At 42.3% G+C, this 18,523-nt stretch overlaps 1 protein-coding gene across 14 annotated transcripts in view; it reads left to right on the top strand.

Moving 5' to 3' along the window:
* Positions 1-17,332, top strand: part of rims1b (regulating synaptic membrane exocytosis 1b) — a 60,165-nt gene extending 42,833 nt beyond the window's left edge. For 8 of the 14 annotated variants that reach the window (XM_034225686.1, XM_034225688.1, XM_034225690.1 and 5 more), the window contains 9 exons: positions 3,049-3,155; positions 3,994-4,097; positions 4,210-4,370; positions 8,403-8,617; positions 10,056-10,200; positions 11,430-11,542; positions 13,593-13,694; positions 14,241-14,380; positions 14,794-17,332. In XM_034225686.1, coding sequence (XP_034081577.1) covers positions 3,049-3,155; positions 3,994-4,097; positions 4,210-4,370; positions 8,403-8,617; positions 10,056-10,200; positions 11,430-11,542; positions 13,593-13,694; positions 14,241-14,380; positions 14,794-15,012 — 1,306 coding nt within the window. In that variant the 3' untranslated portion in view covers positions 15,013-17,332. Of the gene's footprint in view, positions 1-1,743; positions 1,858-3,048; positions 3,156-3,993; positions 4,098-4,209; positions 4,371-8,402; positions 8,618-10,055; positions 10,201-11,429; positions 11,543-13,592; positions 13,695-14,240; positions 14,381-14,793 lie in introns of all 14 variants that reach the window. The other 6 variants (XM_034225682.1, XM_034225684.1, XM_034225685.1 and 3 more) reach the window with 1 other exon arrangement.
* Positions 17,333-18,523: the final 1,191 nt, after the last annotated feature.

Genomic DNA, 18,523 nt, shown 5'->3' on the forward strand with positions numbered 1-18,523 from the left:
GCTAAGCTAAAGGTGGCACATGTTCGGCGTGATGAATTAACTATCTAATTTAGACGCTTGCAACCACCGTTTTTAAGACACATAGAAGCGTGCGGTGTTTACTCATGTTAGTTTGTCGTAGAACAAAACGTAAAACTGTGTCTGTGTTAACTACAGACCTTATTTCAGGCCTCTAACCAAAAACGCATTTACAATAGTTGACCTTGAAACAAGGGAACTGGAAGTGCAAAAATGCTGACTTATTTCGAGGGTATTGTCCCCAGCTGACCCAGAAAGCGACGCAGGTTCTGGTCCAGGCTCTCGTCATCTCACGCCTAGACTACTGTAACTCCCTCCTGGCTGGTCTACCTGCATGTGCCATCCGACCTCTGCAGCTCATCCAGAATGCAGAGGCTCGCCTGGTCTTCAACCTTCCTAAATTCTCCCACACCACGCCGCTCCTCCGCTCCCTTCACTGGCTTCCGATAACGGCTAGAATCCACTTCAAGACAATGGTACTTGCTTACCATGCTGCGAATGGATCTGGCCCTTCCTACATCCAGGACATGGTTAAACCGTACACCCCAGCACATGCACTCCGCTCTGCATCAGTCAAACGGCTCGCTGCACCCTCGCTGCGAGGGGGACCCAAGTTCCCATCAGCAAAAACACGTGGGTTTGCTGTCCTGGCTCCAAGATGGTGGAATGAGCTCCCCATTGACATCAGGACAGCAGATAGCTTACACACCTTCCGGCGCAGACTGAAAACTCATCTCTTTCAACTCCACTTCGAGCAATAGAACTACTAACAAAGCACTTATATACTAATAAAGGACTGGCTTGCCTACAGCCAGTTGAGTAGCACTTGAAATGTTTTTGCTCTATGAAACCTGATGTACTTATATGATTCTGTTTTCTTCAAGTTGTATTTTGTTGGTCGAACGCACTTATTGTAAGTCGCTTTGGATAAAAGCGTCAGCTAAATGCAATGTAATGTATTGGGACTAATTCCTGCACCACTTTATAGGCCTTAGGAACAAAATATATATTTGCAACAGCCCCTGTAAAGCTTTATGGGGTTATTAGCTTTCCACATTGTAATGGACATTCACAAGTTTGTATATCTGCGGAATTATAGCAAATGCCATTTTACACCCAAGAATACACCCTATATAAAAAAAAATTGTTAACCCTCAAAGACCAATTAGAATATATATCTGTATTCAACAGTTCAGGTCAATGTCCAATCAGGATTATTGAAATTGAGATTCATCCTTTCCTGATACAGTGGCACCATTGATTTCTTATGGAGTTCACAAAGTAACTCAGACATGTTCAACTTCTATTGTTATTAAGTCAGGAGCACCTCAGGGTTCCATTCCCTTCACATTTTATTCAGTCAATTTTAAAACTGAAATGGTTAACTTTTTGGTCTTCCCGTAAACCCATCCTACACCTGTTACTGTCTACAGTATACACACAGATTGAACAAAGGTCCTCCTTTTATTAGATATTTTCTGAGGCCGCTGCTTTATCTCATGCCATATCATTGGATAATACTGTTTGCTGTGCAGCATGGAAGCAGTGCATGCCACAGTCTTTGACTCCTGGTGTGCTGCACTCTCTTTTCATCGGGACTTCTAGACAGTTCTAACACACAGAGCCCCAAAATGCTGAATACATGTTGTTTTATTTTCATATGATTTCATCTTGCTGTATTTATCAAGTGTTATATTTTCATTTCTTTTTATTTGCTGATGGCAGTCGTATCCAACCCACCTCTATCCTGAGGGGCAGTAGGGGGAGAGGGGGCCCTCTGAGGCCCTTTGGTCAGACAGTCTTGTCTGGGTCCTGCCCAAACTCCCCGCGGCTAGACAGGTGCATGCTCCAGCTCCCCCCCCCCCCCCCTGTGCTGTCCCATCTTTAAATGGCACATCATGAGTGTGATGACATACTGTATGCAGCATGCACACATGGGAACGTCATAACTCAACAAGCTAAAGGATGTTACAATTCCAAGATCTAACTATAAAAAACAACAGCGCCCTGTTAGCCAATGTACAGTAGGCATGGAAATCTATAGGTGTGTGATAAGTCACATGACTTGGACTCCTGTCATACTCTAGTAAAAAAAAAAAGGGAAATACTTTAGACTTGATTTGACAAAATAAAAAACAACAACTTGCAACTTCCGTTGGACTTCAACACCAGTGACTCGTAACTTGAGCCTTTTGGATGTTTTTCTCTTGATTTCCTGAATCAACTCAATAACGCTTTTCAATCCAAACAAGTCGAAGCATAATTCCCCAGACCCATTTAGTTTGGAACGATCTTTTGTGATTGGCAATCATGTTGGATTATGGGAAATCGTAATTGTACCTATTGATGTTAACCATTCTTCCTTCAGTTTCCCAAAGTCCCACAACTTTGCGGAGAATGAATGCAATGTATAACTATTTACAGATTTATATTTATACAACTTTTTTAAGACTTGATAAAGATTCAATCAAAATCTATCTCTTTTTATTTATTAAGTATAAGTATAGGTAAAATATTTGCAGCAGGATTTTGTAGTTTGTGCAACATGAAACGAGAATACATTTAACAACATCATCAAAATGATACCAAAGATAATTTAGTTTGAAACTCAAGTACAAAACAAAAAAACATTCAAATCATATATATATTTTAATATTATATTTATAGGGTGCAATATGACTTGATTAAGAGGCATGACCTTAGAATGAAGTCCTTCTAAACGATGTCTTCCCTCCTCTAAACTGTCAAATATCAATCTAAACATTATGACACAGTTAAGGTTGGATATATAGAATTGCTGCAATACTGTGTCCAACACACTCAGTGCCACTCCTCTCACTTCCCCCGCCCTCCTTTACTGATGATTCTGAGCCATCCCTCTCCTCCCTACCATGACCTTTGACCTCTGACCATCAGTTTATCGACTGTGATTCTTTTTAGAGCTCCACTTCAGCTGGTGCTGATCACAGTAATAATAATAATATGTTCTCCTATCCTCTCTCCTTGTGTCTATGTGTTCCCGTCTGTCAGAGCACACCCTCACGGCAGCCCCTCCTCTCCTACGGGGACTCCCTCATCAGGTCGCAGGGGCCGGCAGCTGCCTCAGCTCCCTGCCAAGAGCAGCAGCGTAGAGCAAGGTTTGTTGAATGGATCAAGGTTTGATTTCAGAAGATCTATGAAGAATAACGTTCTGTTAAAGGTCATGTTAGCATATAACATGTTCACTGATTGTATTGTAGTGACTCAAACACAGTCCTTTAGAAATGGGCACATCATGTGTAGTGGCATCCAGCTTTCCAAAATGCCACTATAGAGCGGAGTTGTGGACACGCAATTCAAAATAATAAGCAGCCGCAGGTCCCCAGTCAAAAATGTAATGTTTTAACAACAAATCTACTCAACTACTCTTCAAATAACAAAACTGCATTTATATTTTGGCGGTATGCTTCCTCAATTTGGTATCTCAAATCTCACTTATTTTGCTGTCAAAGAACTGTCCTCAATTCCCTCCCCTGAATAACTCCCCTGTACTTGTGAGGAAGACCCAATGCGTTGGCACCACAAGGCACAAGTCATCACAATTGTTTCATCAAACACATATTTAACAAAACATTATCAATGTACTGTTCATATAAATCATAATTGAATTTATAAAGTTAAAGATAAACTCCAAGCCCTTGGGGACATTTTTAACAATGGATGGGATTATATGTAGAGGTGGGATTTGGTTCACATTCCTGTCTGAGTTTTTAACCATTTTCAAATCTTACTCAGAAGCCTATTATATTTGTTCTACAGTAACATCCATCAAGAAGTCACTTGAGTGCACATCATGCTCCACCTACCTAGTGTCAGAAGCGAGACCCTGAATATACTCTGCAGTGTGTCTTATTGAGGACACACTGCTGTTTCTGATTTCGACCTTTCTCTTTCTTTGTCCAATCATGTACCTAACCCTGTGTTTCCTTGCCTCAGCCCTTGCAGTAGAGGAACGCGCCCGACAGCTGCAGATGAAAGTACATTCCTACCGGCCTTCAGCCTCCCACGACCCCGAGACGGACCTCAAGACCAAACGGGAGGTCAGCACCTTGCGCTCTGTCCTCAGATCCCCTACTCCTCCTACACTTTATAGATGATTATTTAATTGTTCTAATCTCAATTTGAGTATAATCCCCATCCCTCCCCCCGTAGATGTACGCAGAGCAGAGGCGCAGCAGCGACAACATGTCGGCCCGGTCGTCAGACAGCGATATGAGCGATGCGTCGGCCCTCTCCCGCGCCAGCAGTGCCTCCCGCCTCAGTAGCACCAGCTACATGTCTATCCAATCAGAACGACCGGGGGGGCGACTCAGGTCAGTCCTCATTAGTCATATGTTCAGTTTAGATGTTAAGGGTGCTTTTATTACAGTCCTTTTTAAATAAGCCTAAATGTTTGGGCTACAGGAGTATTAAAGCTATTGCATGCTAATCGCTGCGTGTCTTCTTCTGTTTTATTTCTGCATGCTGCATGTTTCTGCTTCCTATTGCATGCTCTTATCTCCTCTCTCCACACACACACACACACACACACACACACACACACACACACACACACACACACACACACACTGACACACGTATACACTGAACGGTGGAAATCCAAACTAACTGGACTCAGATCCAAGTCATTAGAAGAGGAGAAAAGGGACAGGAGGATATCGTGGGGGGTGGATGGAGAGGAGGAGAGGAGGAGGGCGGCAGGGAGGAGACGCTTCTCTGCCGAGTTGAATCGCAGGAGACACACTGTAGCAGGAGACACCAGAGAGTCCAGGTAAAGAGGAATACTGCCCACACGGGTATTCACTGGTGATGGCAGACCATCCATCTTCTCACTGTTACTCCCCGGGTTTCAATTATAGACAAATCCTCATTGATCTCTGGGGGGGGGAAGTTATTATCTTTTAGCTTGCAGTCTCCAGAGAGAGGTCAGAGGTCCGCCTGAACCTGTAGTCTGCATCACAGCCTATAGAAAAGATGGATGTGAGGTCATAGGCTTCCAAAAAAGTGGGCGGCAACAGCCATCGCAATCTTGGCAGTGACTCCCCAGAAAAACTATTGTTGGAGAAGAGGCTAGCAGCACACACCTGTCAATCAAAGCTGCCACGCCCCTTATATTGCATTACTTAGTTCTGAATGTGAGTCTTCATATAATTGACACAGGCGACGAGTCATGTTAAAATAAACATTAGAATCATTTTTCCCAGATTTTTTAAAGAGACTTTATAAGAAAAATATTAAATAAAATGAGATTAGATAAATGAATTTACAACTAATAAAAACACACACTTTTAACATTGCTAACAAAAAAAACATAAATAATGATCTTAATTTAAACAGTTAAACAGTAGACAACAAATATTATTATCTTCCTATAAAAAAAGTATCCTGAATCAGAACACATTCATCCAGCAGGAATGTTGCTGGGGTTTTCTAGACAGTTGCTCCATTTTAGAATGAAATAGAATAAAAGATGAGTAACTAAAAATAGAATACAAATATTTGAATAAACATAGGAAGTTAAAGTAAGAACGTGCAATAAAAAGATAAAATAATATAAAATATATATGTATGTAGAGATAACATGTTAAAGTACACATTTTATTTAAGTAATAATAGTTATATTAACATTTAAATATGAAGTAAAATCACATAATACATTATAGGCACACACACTCACACACATCCACACTCCCAGCTGACCAGTAGCAGTGACAGGGACAAACAACCCCCCCTCAGTGAGCCAGGTGATAGAGTGCAGCTTATTAGCCGCTAATGTATTGAGGTCTGCAAGAGGAGAGTCTTTATGGCCTCACCACAGACAATCCATACAGGCTCAACCCCCTGGCCTCTGACACACTTTCCAGAGTTGGGGGGTGGGGGGAGTGAGACACAGGTCTGGCAAATAAATGACTAGTACATAAAGTATGGGACAAATACAAATCTCCTCCTACCTTTACACAGATCCTCACAGTTATGGATTATTACGCACTTTCATTTGCTGATTTTCAAAGATGTAGTTAAAATGTACCTTTCTATTTGTATAGAAATGCAGTCGAAGAAAGAGAGAAAGAGACATTGGGTTCTTCCTTTAGTTTTAGATGAGATATTTTCTTCATCATTGACAATGGTCAATTAAAAAAATACCTTTTTAAGATGTTTAAATTAGACTTTATAAGATACACATTTTATTCAAATTTGATTAAGATTTCTCATAGATGTTTTAAAAAAATATTTATGAATTTTTTGCAGCTGAATTATTTTGTTGAAAATACAATATTTTGTAAGTCATCCAACTTTATATCTATTGAGGAATATCTTAATGAATTAATATACAATTTAAAAAAGCACAGCACACAATGCCATCAATAAATACAACTATAATACTCATCCTAAGAAAAGAGTTTGATTTCAGAAAGCTGAAATGATGTATCATTTAGAAAAATGGGTGAGTCCGTTTGAGAAGGCCTGTAATGTGGCTCATCCATAAATCAGACAAGGGGTCAGTTTTTGGACAGGGAAAGGAATTAAAAATCCAGTTCTGTATAAGGATGGCTGGCTTCAGGTCAGTGGACTATTAATATCTGTATTCAGGGTAAAGTCTCATGCCAGTTTAATGACACATAGAAGATGAGAGATGAATGGAATGGGGTAGGGGGGATTTGCACCAACACTTCTTGTTCTATGTTCTTCAACCTTCTCCCCTTGCCTGATATGCATTTATTTTTGATAAATTGCTCCTTATCCCTTCTGGTAATTCACTGAACGCTGCTTCTGTTTTTTAAGCTTATTTGCTTAAATCAAGTCAAATCTATTTTCTGATATCAAGCTTTTCAATTAATTGTTTTTGCATAAAATGTATTATCACTTTACATTTTGTCTTTTGGACACTTGAGCTTTCAGAATAAAAAGTCACAAAAGACATTTTTTAAAGTTATAACAAACAAAGCAAATACAGACGGACACAAAAAGATTACATTTTTTTGTGTGCATATGTTACACGCATATCAAAACTGTACATAAATGCATATCAACTTTCATTTTGCTCAATATTATTTGTTGTATGTTCACTGTGCCTGTGTCTCTGTGTTTGTGGATCCCCTCTGCATGTCTCAGATCCCTCCTTGCATGCATCCTGTGTTGTTCCTGCCGGGACCCCCTCCATCCTCCAGACCTGGATCCTCCCCCTCCCTCTGCTGCACGCCCTTCCCTCACCCCCCTACAGGGGGCAGAGGAGAGGCCTCAGACCACCCTCCCCAGTCACTCACTGGACCCTCTTGGTCCCTGTACTGTGTCTTTTAGAGCCCCGCTGGGTGTAGGGGCTCTGGGTGAAGGGGGCAGCATGGCTGGGCTCTCCTGCAGCACTTTGACCCCCTCTGAAGGGATGGACATGCGTCACCTCCTCCGAAACCCTAGGAGGCAGCATCGAGCTCTAAGCAGCTTCTGTCAGTGTGTAGCGGCGCGTTTGAGAAGACTGACCTTTAATAGAGTGGTGCAGTGATGACGTATTGTTGTAGGCCAAAATGGACGTTTTGAAATACCGTAGAAATGAAGACCGTGACACAACACACTTTTATGATAATGATACGTTTTGTTTAGCAGGATAATCTCCACATATTGACATTACTTTTAATAGTCAAGGCGTAAACACAAAGGCTAGAACTGAAAAGCTAATGTTAGGCTATAAATGAACTACATGATGGTCACATGACTTCACGTCACCACGGCTAAGCTAAATGTGGCTAATAAAGTTAAGTAGTGTCAGCAACTACCATTATTAAGACACATAGCTCCAGATGTTTACCAGTGGGGTATTTACTGACGTATTTTGTGTCATAGAAAAATGTACGAGAATCTAGTAAGCTTGTGGTAAACACAGACCTTATTCCAAACACCTAACCAAAACTTATTAAAAAAACATTGACTTTGAGACGAGTGCTTACTCATTTCCAGGTTCGCGACTCATTCCTGCACCACGCTATGGATTATATGATTATCAGCTTTGGACTGTTAGAACATTTAACCATAACCAGCATGGTCTCTTAAGATCTAAATATATGTATCTGGAGAGTTAAGTGACATCACAATTATGTTACAAGTTTTAGTTATGTGTTGGGATATGCTACATGTCTGTTATCATCATTTCCCTCCTTTGTGTCCCAGGTGTAAACTCATCTGTTATTGTTCCACGTTGTGTGAATAAATTCCATTCCTCCACCTCAGTCACTTTGAAATGTTCCATTAATCATTATGTATCACATCTTGTCCTCAATGCTAAAGGTACAGTACAGAGACATCCATTCTGCATGCCACCAGGTCACATGGTCACTCAGTATTTTTCTCTCCAGTCGGCAGCTGCGTTCGGTGGGCCGTAAGATGCTGAAGAGCTCCAGTGTGAGCGGAGAGATCTACACCCAGGAGCGCACGGACGGCAGCCAATCAGACACGGCGCTGGGCACGGTGGGCGGGGGCAGCAAGAAGAGGCGCTCCAGTCTGAGCGCGAGGGTGGTGGCCATCGTCGGGAACCGCCGCAGCCGCAGCACGTCTCAGATCAACGGCCCTGGTGAGTTACCATGGCAACCTTTTAAATCGTCACCACACATCTTGTTAGTAATGTGTGATAATTGCACTTAATATCATAATGTACTTGTGAAATATTGCATATACTGCAATAGAAAAAGTTCCCTTTTAGAAATCAATGAACTCAATATTAAAACAAGGTCATATACAAGGGTAAAATAATTTGATACCAGAAAATGAGAAAAAAGAAAGAAATGTCATACAAGTGCACATATAAAAGTGAATGTTTATGATACTGCAGGGATGTTTTCCTTTTGTCTGGATTGCAAAACACACTAGCTTGAGTGAAGTGTGTGTGTGTGTGTGTGTGTGTGTGTGTGTGTGTGGTGTGTGTGTGTGTGTGAGTGTGTGTGTGTGTGTGTGTGTGTGTGTGTGTGTGTGTGTGTGTGTGTGTGTGTGTTGTAACATGCAAACAAAGGAAAGGGTAAGCCAACCAAACCAAGGTCTGTTTGTTGAGAAAGCGCAGCAAAGAGAGACTAGAGCTACTGCAGGAGGCGAAGTAGCTCAGCACACTAAGCAGAGATTCATCTTATTAGTGACCTGCAGGTGAGAGGCAGAGACACTCAATGATGTCACCCACAGGGGCATCACACACTCAATACATGTTGCTGCACCAATCACCAATATGTGTCCCTCTCTGCCTGCTGGGAACAGGAGAGAGGAAGTGGAGATAAACCTTCCTTTGTTCAAGCTTTCCTGTTCAAGATGGATGAGAAAAAGAAGTTCAACTTTAGGAATTTACAAGAAGATCAGGAGGCATCATTGACATCATGCGTAAACAAGGGATGTTGGGGGTCTACCTTTGTCTCTTTGCACGCTATATGGCAAAACATGGAGTCAGAAGGTGGTAGTAGTCAGACCAAGATGCCACACACGGCTGTTTGGGATGTTTTTGTCTGCCTAACAATTTCCTGTTTACTACTGTTAACCAGATTCAGCAGGAAATAGATGCAACTTTGGCGTGCTTCAGAAAGACATCAGAAAGACAACATCACGCAGTTCTTAACTGAATCTGTGGACTGTATTTTTATCATCTCTTAGTTTAGCTTGTGAATTCATTGAGATAAAAAGTTTGATAGGGTACATTTGCCCTGGAAGTAGCTCCAATTCTCTAACATGTTTTTAAACCACAACATGGGTTACAGGTAATATATATATATATATATATATATATATGTATATTGATAGATCTCTATTAACTTTTACATACAAAAACCCAATAAAATAGAGTAAGTGTAATGATCGACTTTCCTCTTCACACTGAGTCCAAAGACCCTTCCTCAATGGCTGCTTTGGATCACCGCTACCTAGGTTGAAGAACAGTGTCAGGCTTCCAGACTTCACTTAATCAAAGCTGTAGGCATGCACACACGTATGTGGGTAATAAATATACCATGTACTGTCCCTCCTTTTTGCCTCAGAGGCGAAGAGTAAGAAGGAGAAGGGAGCCCCCATCCAGAGGAGCACAGAGACCGGCATGGCGGTAGAGCTGACCCGGAACATGAGCCGGCAGCCCAGCAGGGAGTCCACCAACGGCAGCATGAACAGCTGCACCTCCGAGGGGAAGTCAGTAACCACACACTTCCTGCTTCATCATCATCATCATCATCATCATCAGCCACCTACACAGCCTGTTCACAGACTAAAGTAGTGCATAGTGCATACTCCATCCATATGTACAGTTACACTTTACTGCATACTAAATTATGAAGTATGTAATTAGCAGCAGAATGTTCAGGCGACAGTAAAACATCTTCTCTGCATCACATGACCGTATCAATCACATGACTGATGAAGTGTAGCTTCAGTTGCAGCACCGTGCTGCTGGTGTGGCAGCCCAGGTCGATGAGGGGGAGGGGTACATGTTGAGGGAGGGGTACATGTTGAGGGAGGGGTACATGTTGAGGGAGGGGTACATGTTGAGGGAGGGGTACATGTTGAGGGAGGGGTACATGTTGAGGAGGGGTACATGTTGAGGGAGGGGTACATGTTGAGGGAGGGGTACATGTTGAGGGAGGGGTACATGTTGAGGAGGGGTACATGTTGAGGGAGGGGTACATGTTGTCAGATTGAGTAAAAAAGTCACCAGGAGAGGTTTCTTGACTAATAGAATGAATTCTGGAGGTTGGAGCTTAGACTTTCTGACTTTCAATTTGAAGGACCACCAACTTCAAGGTTGATGAGGGAGGGGTAAATGTTGTTGGAATTTGAATAAAATTCACCAGGAGAGTTTCTTACCTGTAACTTAACATCACTCTCCAATATTCCTAATTATTGAATTCAACGGAAGAACCACAATATGTTAGTGTGAAGTTTGGACGCAGCCCAGTTTCAATTACAGTCACTCTCCACATCTTTCTCTTATCATTTTCTTACTTCATTTTATTCTTTTTTATCTATTCAATGTGTAATTAGCCTAAATTGTTGATATACCGTATATTCCTTTTTGTTGGATTCAAACACAAAATGTTACACTGGTGACAGCCCTTTAATAAAGTGGATGTGACAGTGACGTTTGGATGGCAGCATGTTCAGAGGTTTTATATCCAGCAGTATGTGTCATGTGACAGTAAACACAGTGTGATATCATGAGCACATGACTCAGTGGGGCGAGGATAAACACAAACTGTGACTGAATCAAATGAAAGCTGTAGTGTTTTCTGTGATGGATTCTCTCGCTTGGGCAGTTTCAGAGATGCTTTCATGCTGTAAATAAGGACTGGCAGCAGAATGAGCTGATAGTGTACAGTGTGCTGACTGGTCTTTCCTGATGTGTAATCCTGTCTCTGTGTTAGTTTGATCTTCCCTGGAGTCAACCTGGGAGCCAGTAGTCAGTTCAGTGACTTCCTGGACGGCCTGGGACCGGCTCAGCTAGTGGGGCGGCAAACTCTGGCTACACCTGCAATAGGTAAGATACTGATGATTCAAAACACCATCTTTCTTTTCCCTTATTTTATTTTAGAAATATTTTCATTTGAGTTTTTAATTAAGTATTATTATCAATCATACATTTCCATAATTGTTTTAGTGTTTGTTTGGGATTCATTTCATTAGGACTGAGAAGCTGGGTTGTGATTGGTGCCCAGTTTGAGCTCAATGGATACAAACATATGCAGGGGGTCCTATGGTGATACAATGATGCTGTTGGTGCAATATGTATTTCTTAACACTAGCACTAAGTTAAGTACTGAGCACAGAATTATTTGAATCAATCAGTTCCAATCAGACCTCTCTACTGTCACTATGGCACATCAGAAGAGCAACGTCGCTCAAGAGAAGATGTCTTTTTGAATGTATTTATTAGTTTATTTAACAGTGACACGTTTAATACATTAATAAATAATGGTGAATGCAGATTCTGCAGAGAGTCTTTTTTTCAATTATGTTGCAAATAAATACAAATCTTTGAAAACATAACAAGTGAATGACATCAATAAAGACGTGTTTGAAATGCAGGTAATGCTCATTTGAAAAATGTAAAGTATTACTTATTATTATTATATCTTAATGTTGTATCTATACGTCTTCTGCTACTATATCAGGTTACAATTAGGGCCGGGACTCGATTAAAAAAATTAATCTAATTAATTAGAGGCTTTGTAATTAATTAATCGAAATTAATCGCATTTTTAATCACATATAAATATTTGACCTGAGAACAGTGAGAAGCAATTTTTTTCACATGGATTTTAGTATACCATTAGGCGCATTCACACCGCAGTACTTTTCCCACAAAGGTTCATGAGAATTTAGTTCATGAGAACTCTTTGAACCTGGGGGGTGGATTAGGCAAATGAAGCCGCTGACGTCACTTCTTCTTCTTCTGCTTTGGGTTTACTGGCAGGCCGCAAACCACTTCACGGCCCAAAGTCCCCGGCCGGAAGTCCCCGGAGTTGGGGACTGGCTTCAGTAGAAGCTGCTGGGAGTCCCAGCAGCCTTCCGAGTAAATCGCCAGAACGCCGACACCTCCTCATCTCCACCGCTCCCATGTTTTATTTTGTGTTGCCATAAGTTAGTCTCTCTGCGTTTCTGCGCTGGGCTAATGCTAATAATGCTAATGCGAGGATAATAAAATGGCGGCTTCACAAAACTTTTTGGGAGTTTTACGGGGCGTGGTTTGCAATCCGCCCAGCCAATCAGAAATATAGCTCTTTTCTCACAAGAGAGCCGTACGAAAGTCCCTGCTCTCTAGCAGCTCTCTGCTCTCTAGCAGGGACTTTCGTGGGGGTAAAAAGGTTCTCATGAACTAATTTTAGTACCGGCTCTTTTTGGTGTGAACGCGATAAAAGAGGCTAACGTCCACGCTAGCTTCCACGCTAGCTGCTATATGTTTTGCATTGAGGTGATACTTGAGGCTTGATGTGCTGCGGTGATATGCGAATTCCTTTTTGCATAATTTGCACACAACCCTGCTCTTATCGACGCTTCCATCCGTCCGTTTTTTAAAACAACATTTCCCACTGTTGTTCACTGTGGTTTGTTGTTGTCTGAAGTCATGAACGTTAGTTGGTGCTCCAGTATAATCGGTACGCCTGAAACTCATCCAGTGAGAAACGTTCCGCGGTGCAAAAATAAGTGCGATTAAAATGCGTTAATTTTTTTAACGCGTTAATTTTTGTGTGATTAATTAATCTTAATTAACGCGTTAAAGTCCCGGCCCTAGTTACAATACAATTCAATGTAAAATGACAAGTGAAAATATAGTACTTTAACTTTTATAATACAGTAATAATTTCATGGAATGTTATGGAATACAAATGAATGAAGTATTAAGTATGCACGACTTTGCTCTCATCCGTGTTAATAACTGCGTATATTTGTATGGCTGAGTTTACAGTCACTGTGTTTTTTACTACACGGCGCAGCCTCCAGCACATGTATCTCTGAAGTGCACACCCCCATCGGTCTGCTTTTGTTTTATTAACACCACCATCTTACCTTTTTTCTGTGTTTCCCAGGTGACATCCAGATTGGCATGATGGAGAAGAAGAGTCAGCTGGAGGTGGAGGTTATCAGAGCCCGAGGACTGGTACAGAAGCCAGGATCAAAGTCCCTCCCTGGTGAGATCCTGACCAACCACAGAGCTGCTAACTGTCCGGCAGTGGCTCAGTCAGTAGGGGCTTGGACTGTGAGCTGTAGGGTCGCCGGTTCAAGTCCCCGACCAGACCTAAAATATGGAGTGTGGACTGCTACTTGGAGAGGTCCCAGTTCACCTCCTGCCCTGCCGTGGTGCCCTTGAGCAAGGACACTCCCCTTCCCCCCTCACTCCCATTGCTCCCCGGGCGCTGTACAATAGCTGTACAATAGCTGCTCCTAGTACTAGACTCCTGGTACTAGGATGGGTTAAACACATTTCACTGTGTGCTGTGTGCTCTGCATGTGTGACCATTAAAGAGGGTTTCATCTCTCCGGTTCTATCATCCCAAATACACTCTTCATTATTATGAGTGATATACATGCAGTGAAATCCAGCAAATAGACCCAGCCGAAGCTCACAATGCTTTTCCTTCTCATAAAGATATCAGCAGCTGTGAGGTGTGATTATATTGGAGAGTGGCTGTGTTCCTCACTAATGTTTTTTGTTATTGCTTTGCCTCTACCTTCAGCTCCATACGTCAAGGTCTATCTGCTGAACAATGGAGCGTACGTAGCCAAAAAGAAAACCAAGATTGCACGGAAAACACTTGACCCACTGTACCAGCAAGCACTGCTATTCGAGGAGAGCCCACAGGGTAAAGTCCTGCAGGTGAGCCCGACTTACTCTTCATCGCAAAGTTAAGATGTCATTATTAACATTCCCCAGTTGATAACTTAAATTAGGAAAATGTTGTGCTATTACAAGTTCCTGATCATTATTTTTTAAGTATGCAACAAGGCATTATATAATGTTATCCATTTGGGTATCCAGGAGCAGTCTACAGACACATACAATAAACTCCTTAATGTGTAATAATGTTTTCTTTGAACTTGTCTGAAAGAAGAACTGACGGGAGCAAAATAGCCATAACTCCATGCTATTACTTTTGTACTTTTACCTAGTAACAGTTTTATTCGTAACATAGTATCTCTAGACGGTGGCATTAATTAATACTTTTATTTGAATTAAATATCTAAGTGTTTCTTCCTCCTGCTGTGTAAATTGACCTGACTGTCCTACAGGTGATTGTATGGGGGGACTACGGCCGCATGGACCATAAAAGCTTCATGGGAGTTGCACAAATCCTATTGGAGGAACTGGACTTATCAAGCACAGTGATTGGCTGGTACAAGTTGTTCCCGCCCTCGTCCCTGGTGGATCCGACTCTGGCCTCCCTGACGCGGCGGGCTTCACAGTCGTCGCTGGACAGCTCCTCCGGACCCCCGGGGGTCCGATCCTAGGGACCAACAGCTCTACGAGTAACAAACTCACGACCCGTACATTAGAGAAAAACTAAATAAAAGATGGCGGAAACGTAGAACAACAACAATCACAACGAGAAAGCTTTGTTGAGATCTGACAATCACTCCTGTCGCGGTTCATCTCGTCTGTTGTAGGGAGCGTCGCATTTCACTGTTTCATATCCATTCAGAAACTCTCATGGTTTGTTCTCTGTATGCTGGAGAAGCAGGGCTGTCCACAGACAAGACAAGGGAGTCAAAAGAAGCAGGGCTGTCCACAGACAAGACAAGGGAGTCAAAAGAAGCAGGGCTGTCCACAGACAAGACAAGGGAGTCAAAAGAAGCTGGGCTGTCCACAGACAACAAGACAAGGGAGTCAAAAGAAGCAGGGCTGTCCACAGACAACAAGACAAGGGAGTCAAAAGAAGCAGGGTGATTTTTAACTGAATCAACATAGCAAAGAAATGTACGTAAGCATCGGAATGTATGGACTCAGACAGAGGTGATCCCCCCCCTCACCTGCAGGGGGCCAGGCCTCTCTGTGGGGGGCCTCCTCCAGAACCCCAGACAGACTGCCGCACCCTGCCCCCCTGGCAGGGTGCTCCCACTTTGGTATCAGTCTGGAAGCACAGGGCCTTCTTCTGGTGCCTAGACCTCGGAGCCGCATCACTGGTCCCCCCCCTCCTCTTTTTAACTCTGTTTCGCGTGTTTGCTTTGTCGTTCGTTTCTTTCCCTTTGTTACTACCGGCACAAAATGTTTTTACGGTACGTAAAATGCTCATGATAATGTTGTCAGTCTGGTGTGTGCATGGAGAGAAAAAACTAAACACAAGAGATAAAAAATAACTATTAAATGTCTGCGAGTGTTATGCAGGGGGGGGGACTGGTGATGGTGACACAGCTTAGATTTTTACACCGTGAGATTAGCGTTGTTTTCCTTGTTCACCACTGGCTGACGTCCAGGCCAGTCGTCTTTGTATAGATGTATATTAGGCCTCCTAGGAGGTTGACCAATAAATCAAATGTATGTCACTTTGAAATATCACAAGGGTTCAACATCACTGTCAAAAAAAAGCAAGAGCAAAATAGGACCGTCTAATTTGTTCACATTGTTTGGGGAGGTCATTCCCTCACCGCAGCACGTTTTCATCCTACCTTTTAGTTCATGTTATTTTGAGATTTAAACACAAGCACAAGAGCTTGATTTTTTTACGACAAAAAGTTTAACTTTTTGAAAAAAACACGTAGTTAAAAAAAGAAAAAAAGAAACGTCTCTGGTTCCATTCCTTTGGTCTGGTTGTTTTCGGAAACAAAACGACTAACAGAAAAAGAAGATCACAGTTTCCCTCGTGCGTCTCTGTGAAAGTAACCAATCAGAACGATTGGCCGGGAACACCAATGCTCACCCTCCGTTCGGCCTGCAGACTCCTCCCACTGGGGGAAAGGGGCGGGGCCAGCATGACTTTGGAGCCAGTTCCAAGTTGCATGCACATTTTTGTAAAACAAAAACAGATACAGAAAAAAGAAAGTGAACTAGATACGTGTGTTAGTTCCACATCCTGTCGGGCCGCTTGTATGTTGCATGCAGTTGTACAGTTTGCTCGTACTTGAATATTAAAGAGATCAAACTAAGAAACCGAAGCCATTCCCGTTACGCAAAGAACTGCAGTCCACACCCTCAGTCCGGTGCTGAATGTCTCTAACTTTACGATTACGTTGATGTCTTTCCTCGCCCTCTGGAAGATGAACTGAGCACACCTCGCAGCCCCTCCCTCTCATAGTATACCTCCAAGCGGCTGACATGAATAAATATGTACAAATCAGATCTATGGAAATATGAATTATGTTTCAACATAATGATTTCAGATATGCTAACACATGTTATATAAAGAATGAATACAGATGCACAGTCATATAGTGTAAATACTCGACAGCCATTCAGCGGGTCTTCATTGAGTGATACTTGCAGAGGGGCTTATAATGAGGAGATAATACGTCATGTCTGAACACTCTTTGTACTTCAACCGTCTGATCGACCCGGCCATGTTCACCTCAGAACGACTTTTTCTTTCCATCGTCCGGTGAAGCTGGTTTTCCTTTATTTTTTCTTTGTCAGTATTAACGGGAAAAAAATCGCTGATTGTTTACAACTTCTGTGTTCCACTGAAACAAAAAGAAAATTAGAAAAAAAGTAAAGCATTCACTGCAACATTACTTGTTTGTATAACAGATGTGGCTCAAATGATGTGTATGTTTTATATTTTAAAAAAGGTTCATTTTTATTATTTACAAATAAAAAGAATGTGTGGAAGAAAAAGTGCTCCTCGACTCACTCTCATTTTAATATCTTACAAATATCAATGATATCATCCGTCCAAATAATCCATTGTATTTCTAAATTGTGCAGTTGTAGTGAACATGTAACTTAAAGATATCACCATGAAATGTCCACAGTTAATAACCCTTAAATAATAACTATCATAGATTGAGATACATACATTTCTACATAGTGGTATTAATATATTTACTTAAAGAACCCTAAATGCTTTTTGGGGGTTTCCCTTTGTTATATAGGTTTGTGTGCATGTAAATGGTCTGCAAAGGCTAAAATCCTAAAGTGTCTCTCCCCCTCCCCCGTAACGCCTCCATTGGACTCTTTAGTTTACTTCGGTAACCTAATGACATCACTCGCGCTTCTATTGGCAAGTGCTCCAACACATTGCACCTGATAGGCGAAGGGGTGGGACATTACTATCTCTAATACCTCATTCACACCAACGGTGTTTCAGGGCCGGTTCGGAGCTGGAGCTTGAAAAGCACCGGGTTTTCCTGTTCACACCGCAGCGGAGCAGCCTCTTAGCTCCGGAATCCGGTTCGTTTCAAGCACCAAAAAATTGTCCGGCTAGAGCAAAAGCACCGCATACGTCATGCTTACGTCGAGGCGGTGTTTTTGTACACAACGATGGAGAAACTTAACAAGCAGCAGTGGTCCACTGAAGAGACCAGCTACCTACTGGGAATCTGGTGTTCTGACGAGGTACAGAGGAAGCTGGAGCACAATCGGCCATTGTTGTTGTTGTCGGTGTCAGCTGTGAGGGGTCTCCGCGCGGTTTGGCTTTATGAAGCAGTCACGCAAACGGTTACGTCATGACGCAAACGATGACGCAATGACGCAGCACCAGTCGGACTCTGGGCTGTGTGAAAAGAGCCGGAGCTAAACCGAAGAACCGGTTCTGAACCTGAAAAGCTCTAGCACAGAGCTTGAACCGGAGTTGCGTTGGTGTGAATGAGGTATAAGAGGTTGACCAATCAGAACAGAACCGGCCAGCTAACCAATCGGAGCAGACTGGGCTCTGGTTTCAGACGGAGGGTGAAAAGAGGTGCTGCAGCACAGGCAGGATGAGGAAAACAAAGAGGCTCTTCTCTTTCCTCAGAACTGTTACGTAACAACATGCCAAGGAAAGACATCATCTCACATATGAGAGGACCCTCTCTGGAGAGCAAGAGTTTT

This window comes from Gymnodraco acuticeps, unplaced genomic scaffold (genome assembly GCF_902827175.1).
Source record: "Gymnodraco acuticeps unplaced genomic scaffold, fGymAcu1.1, whole genome shotgun sequence".
NCBI lineage: Eukaryota > Metazoa > Chordata > Actinopteri > Perciformes > Bathydraconidae > Gymnodraco > Gymnodraco acuticeps.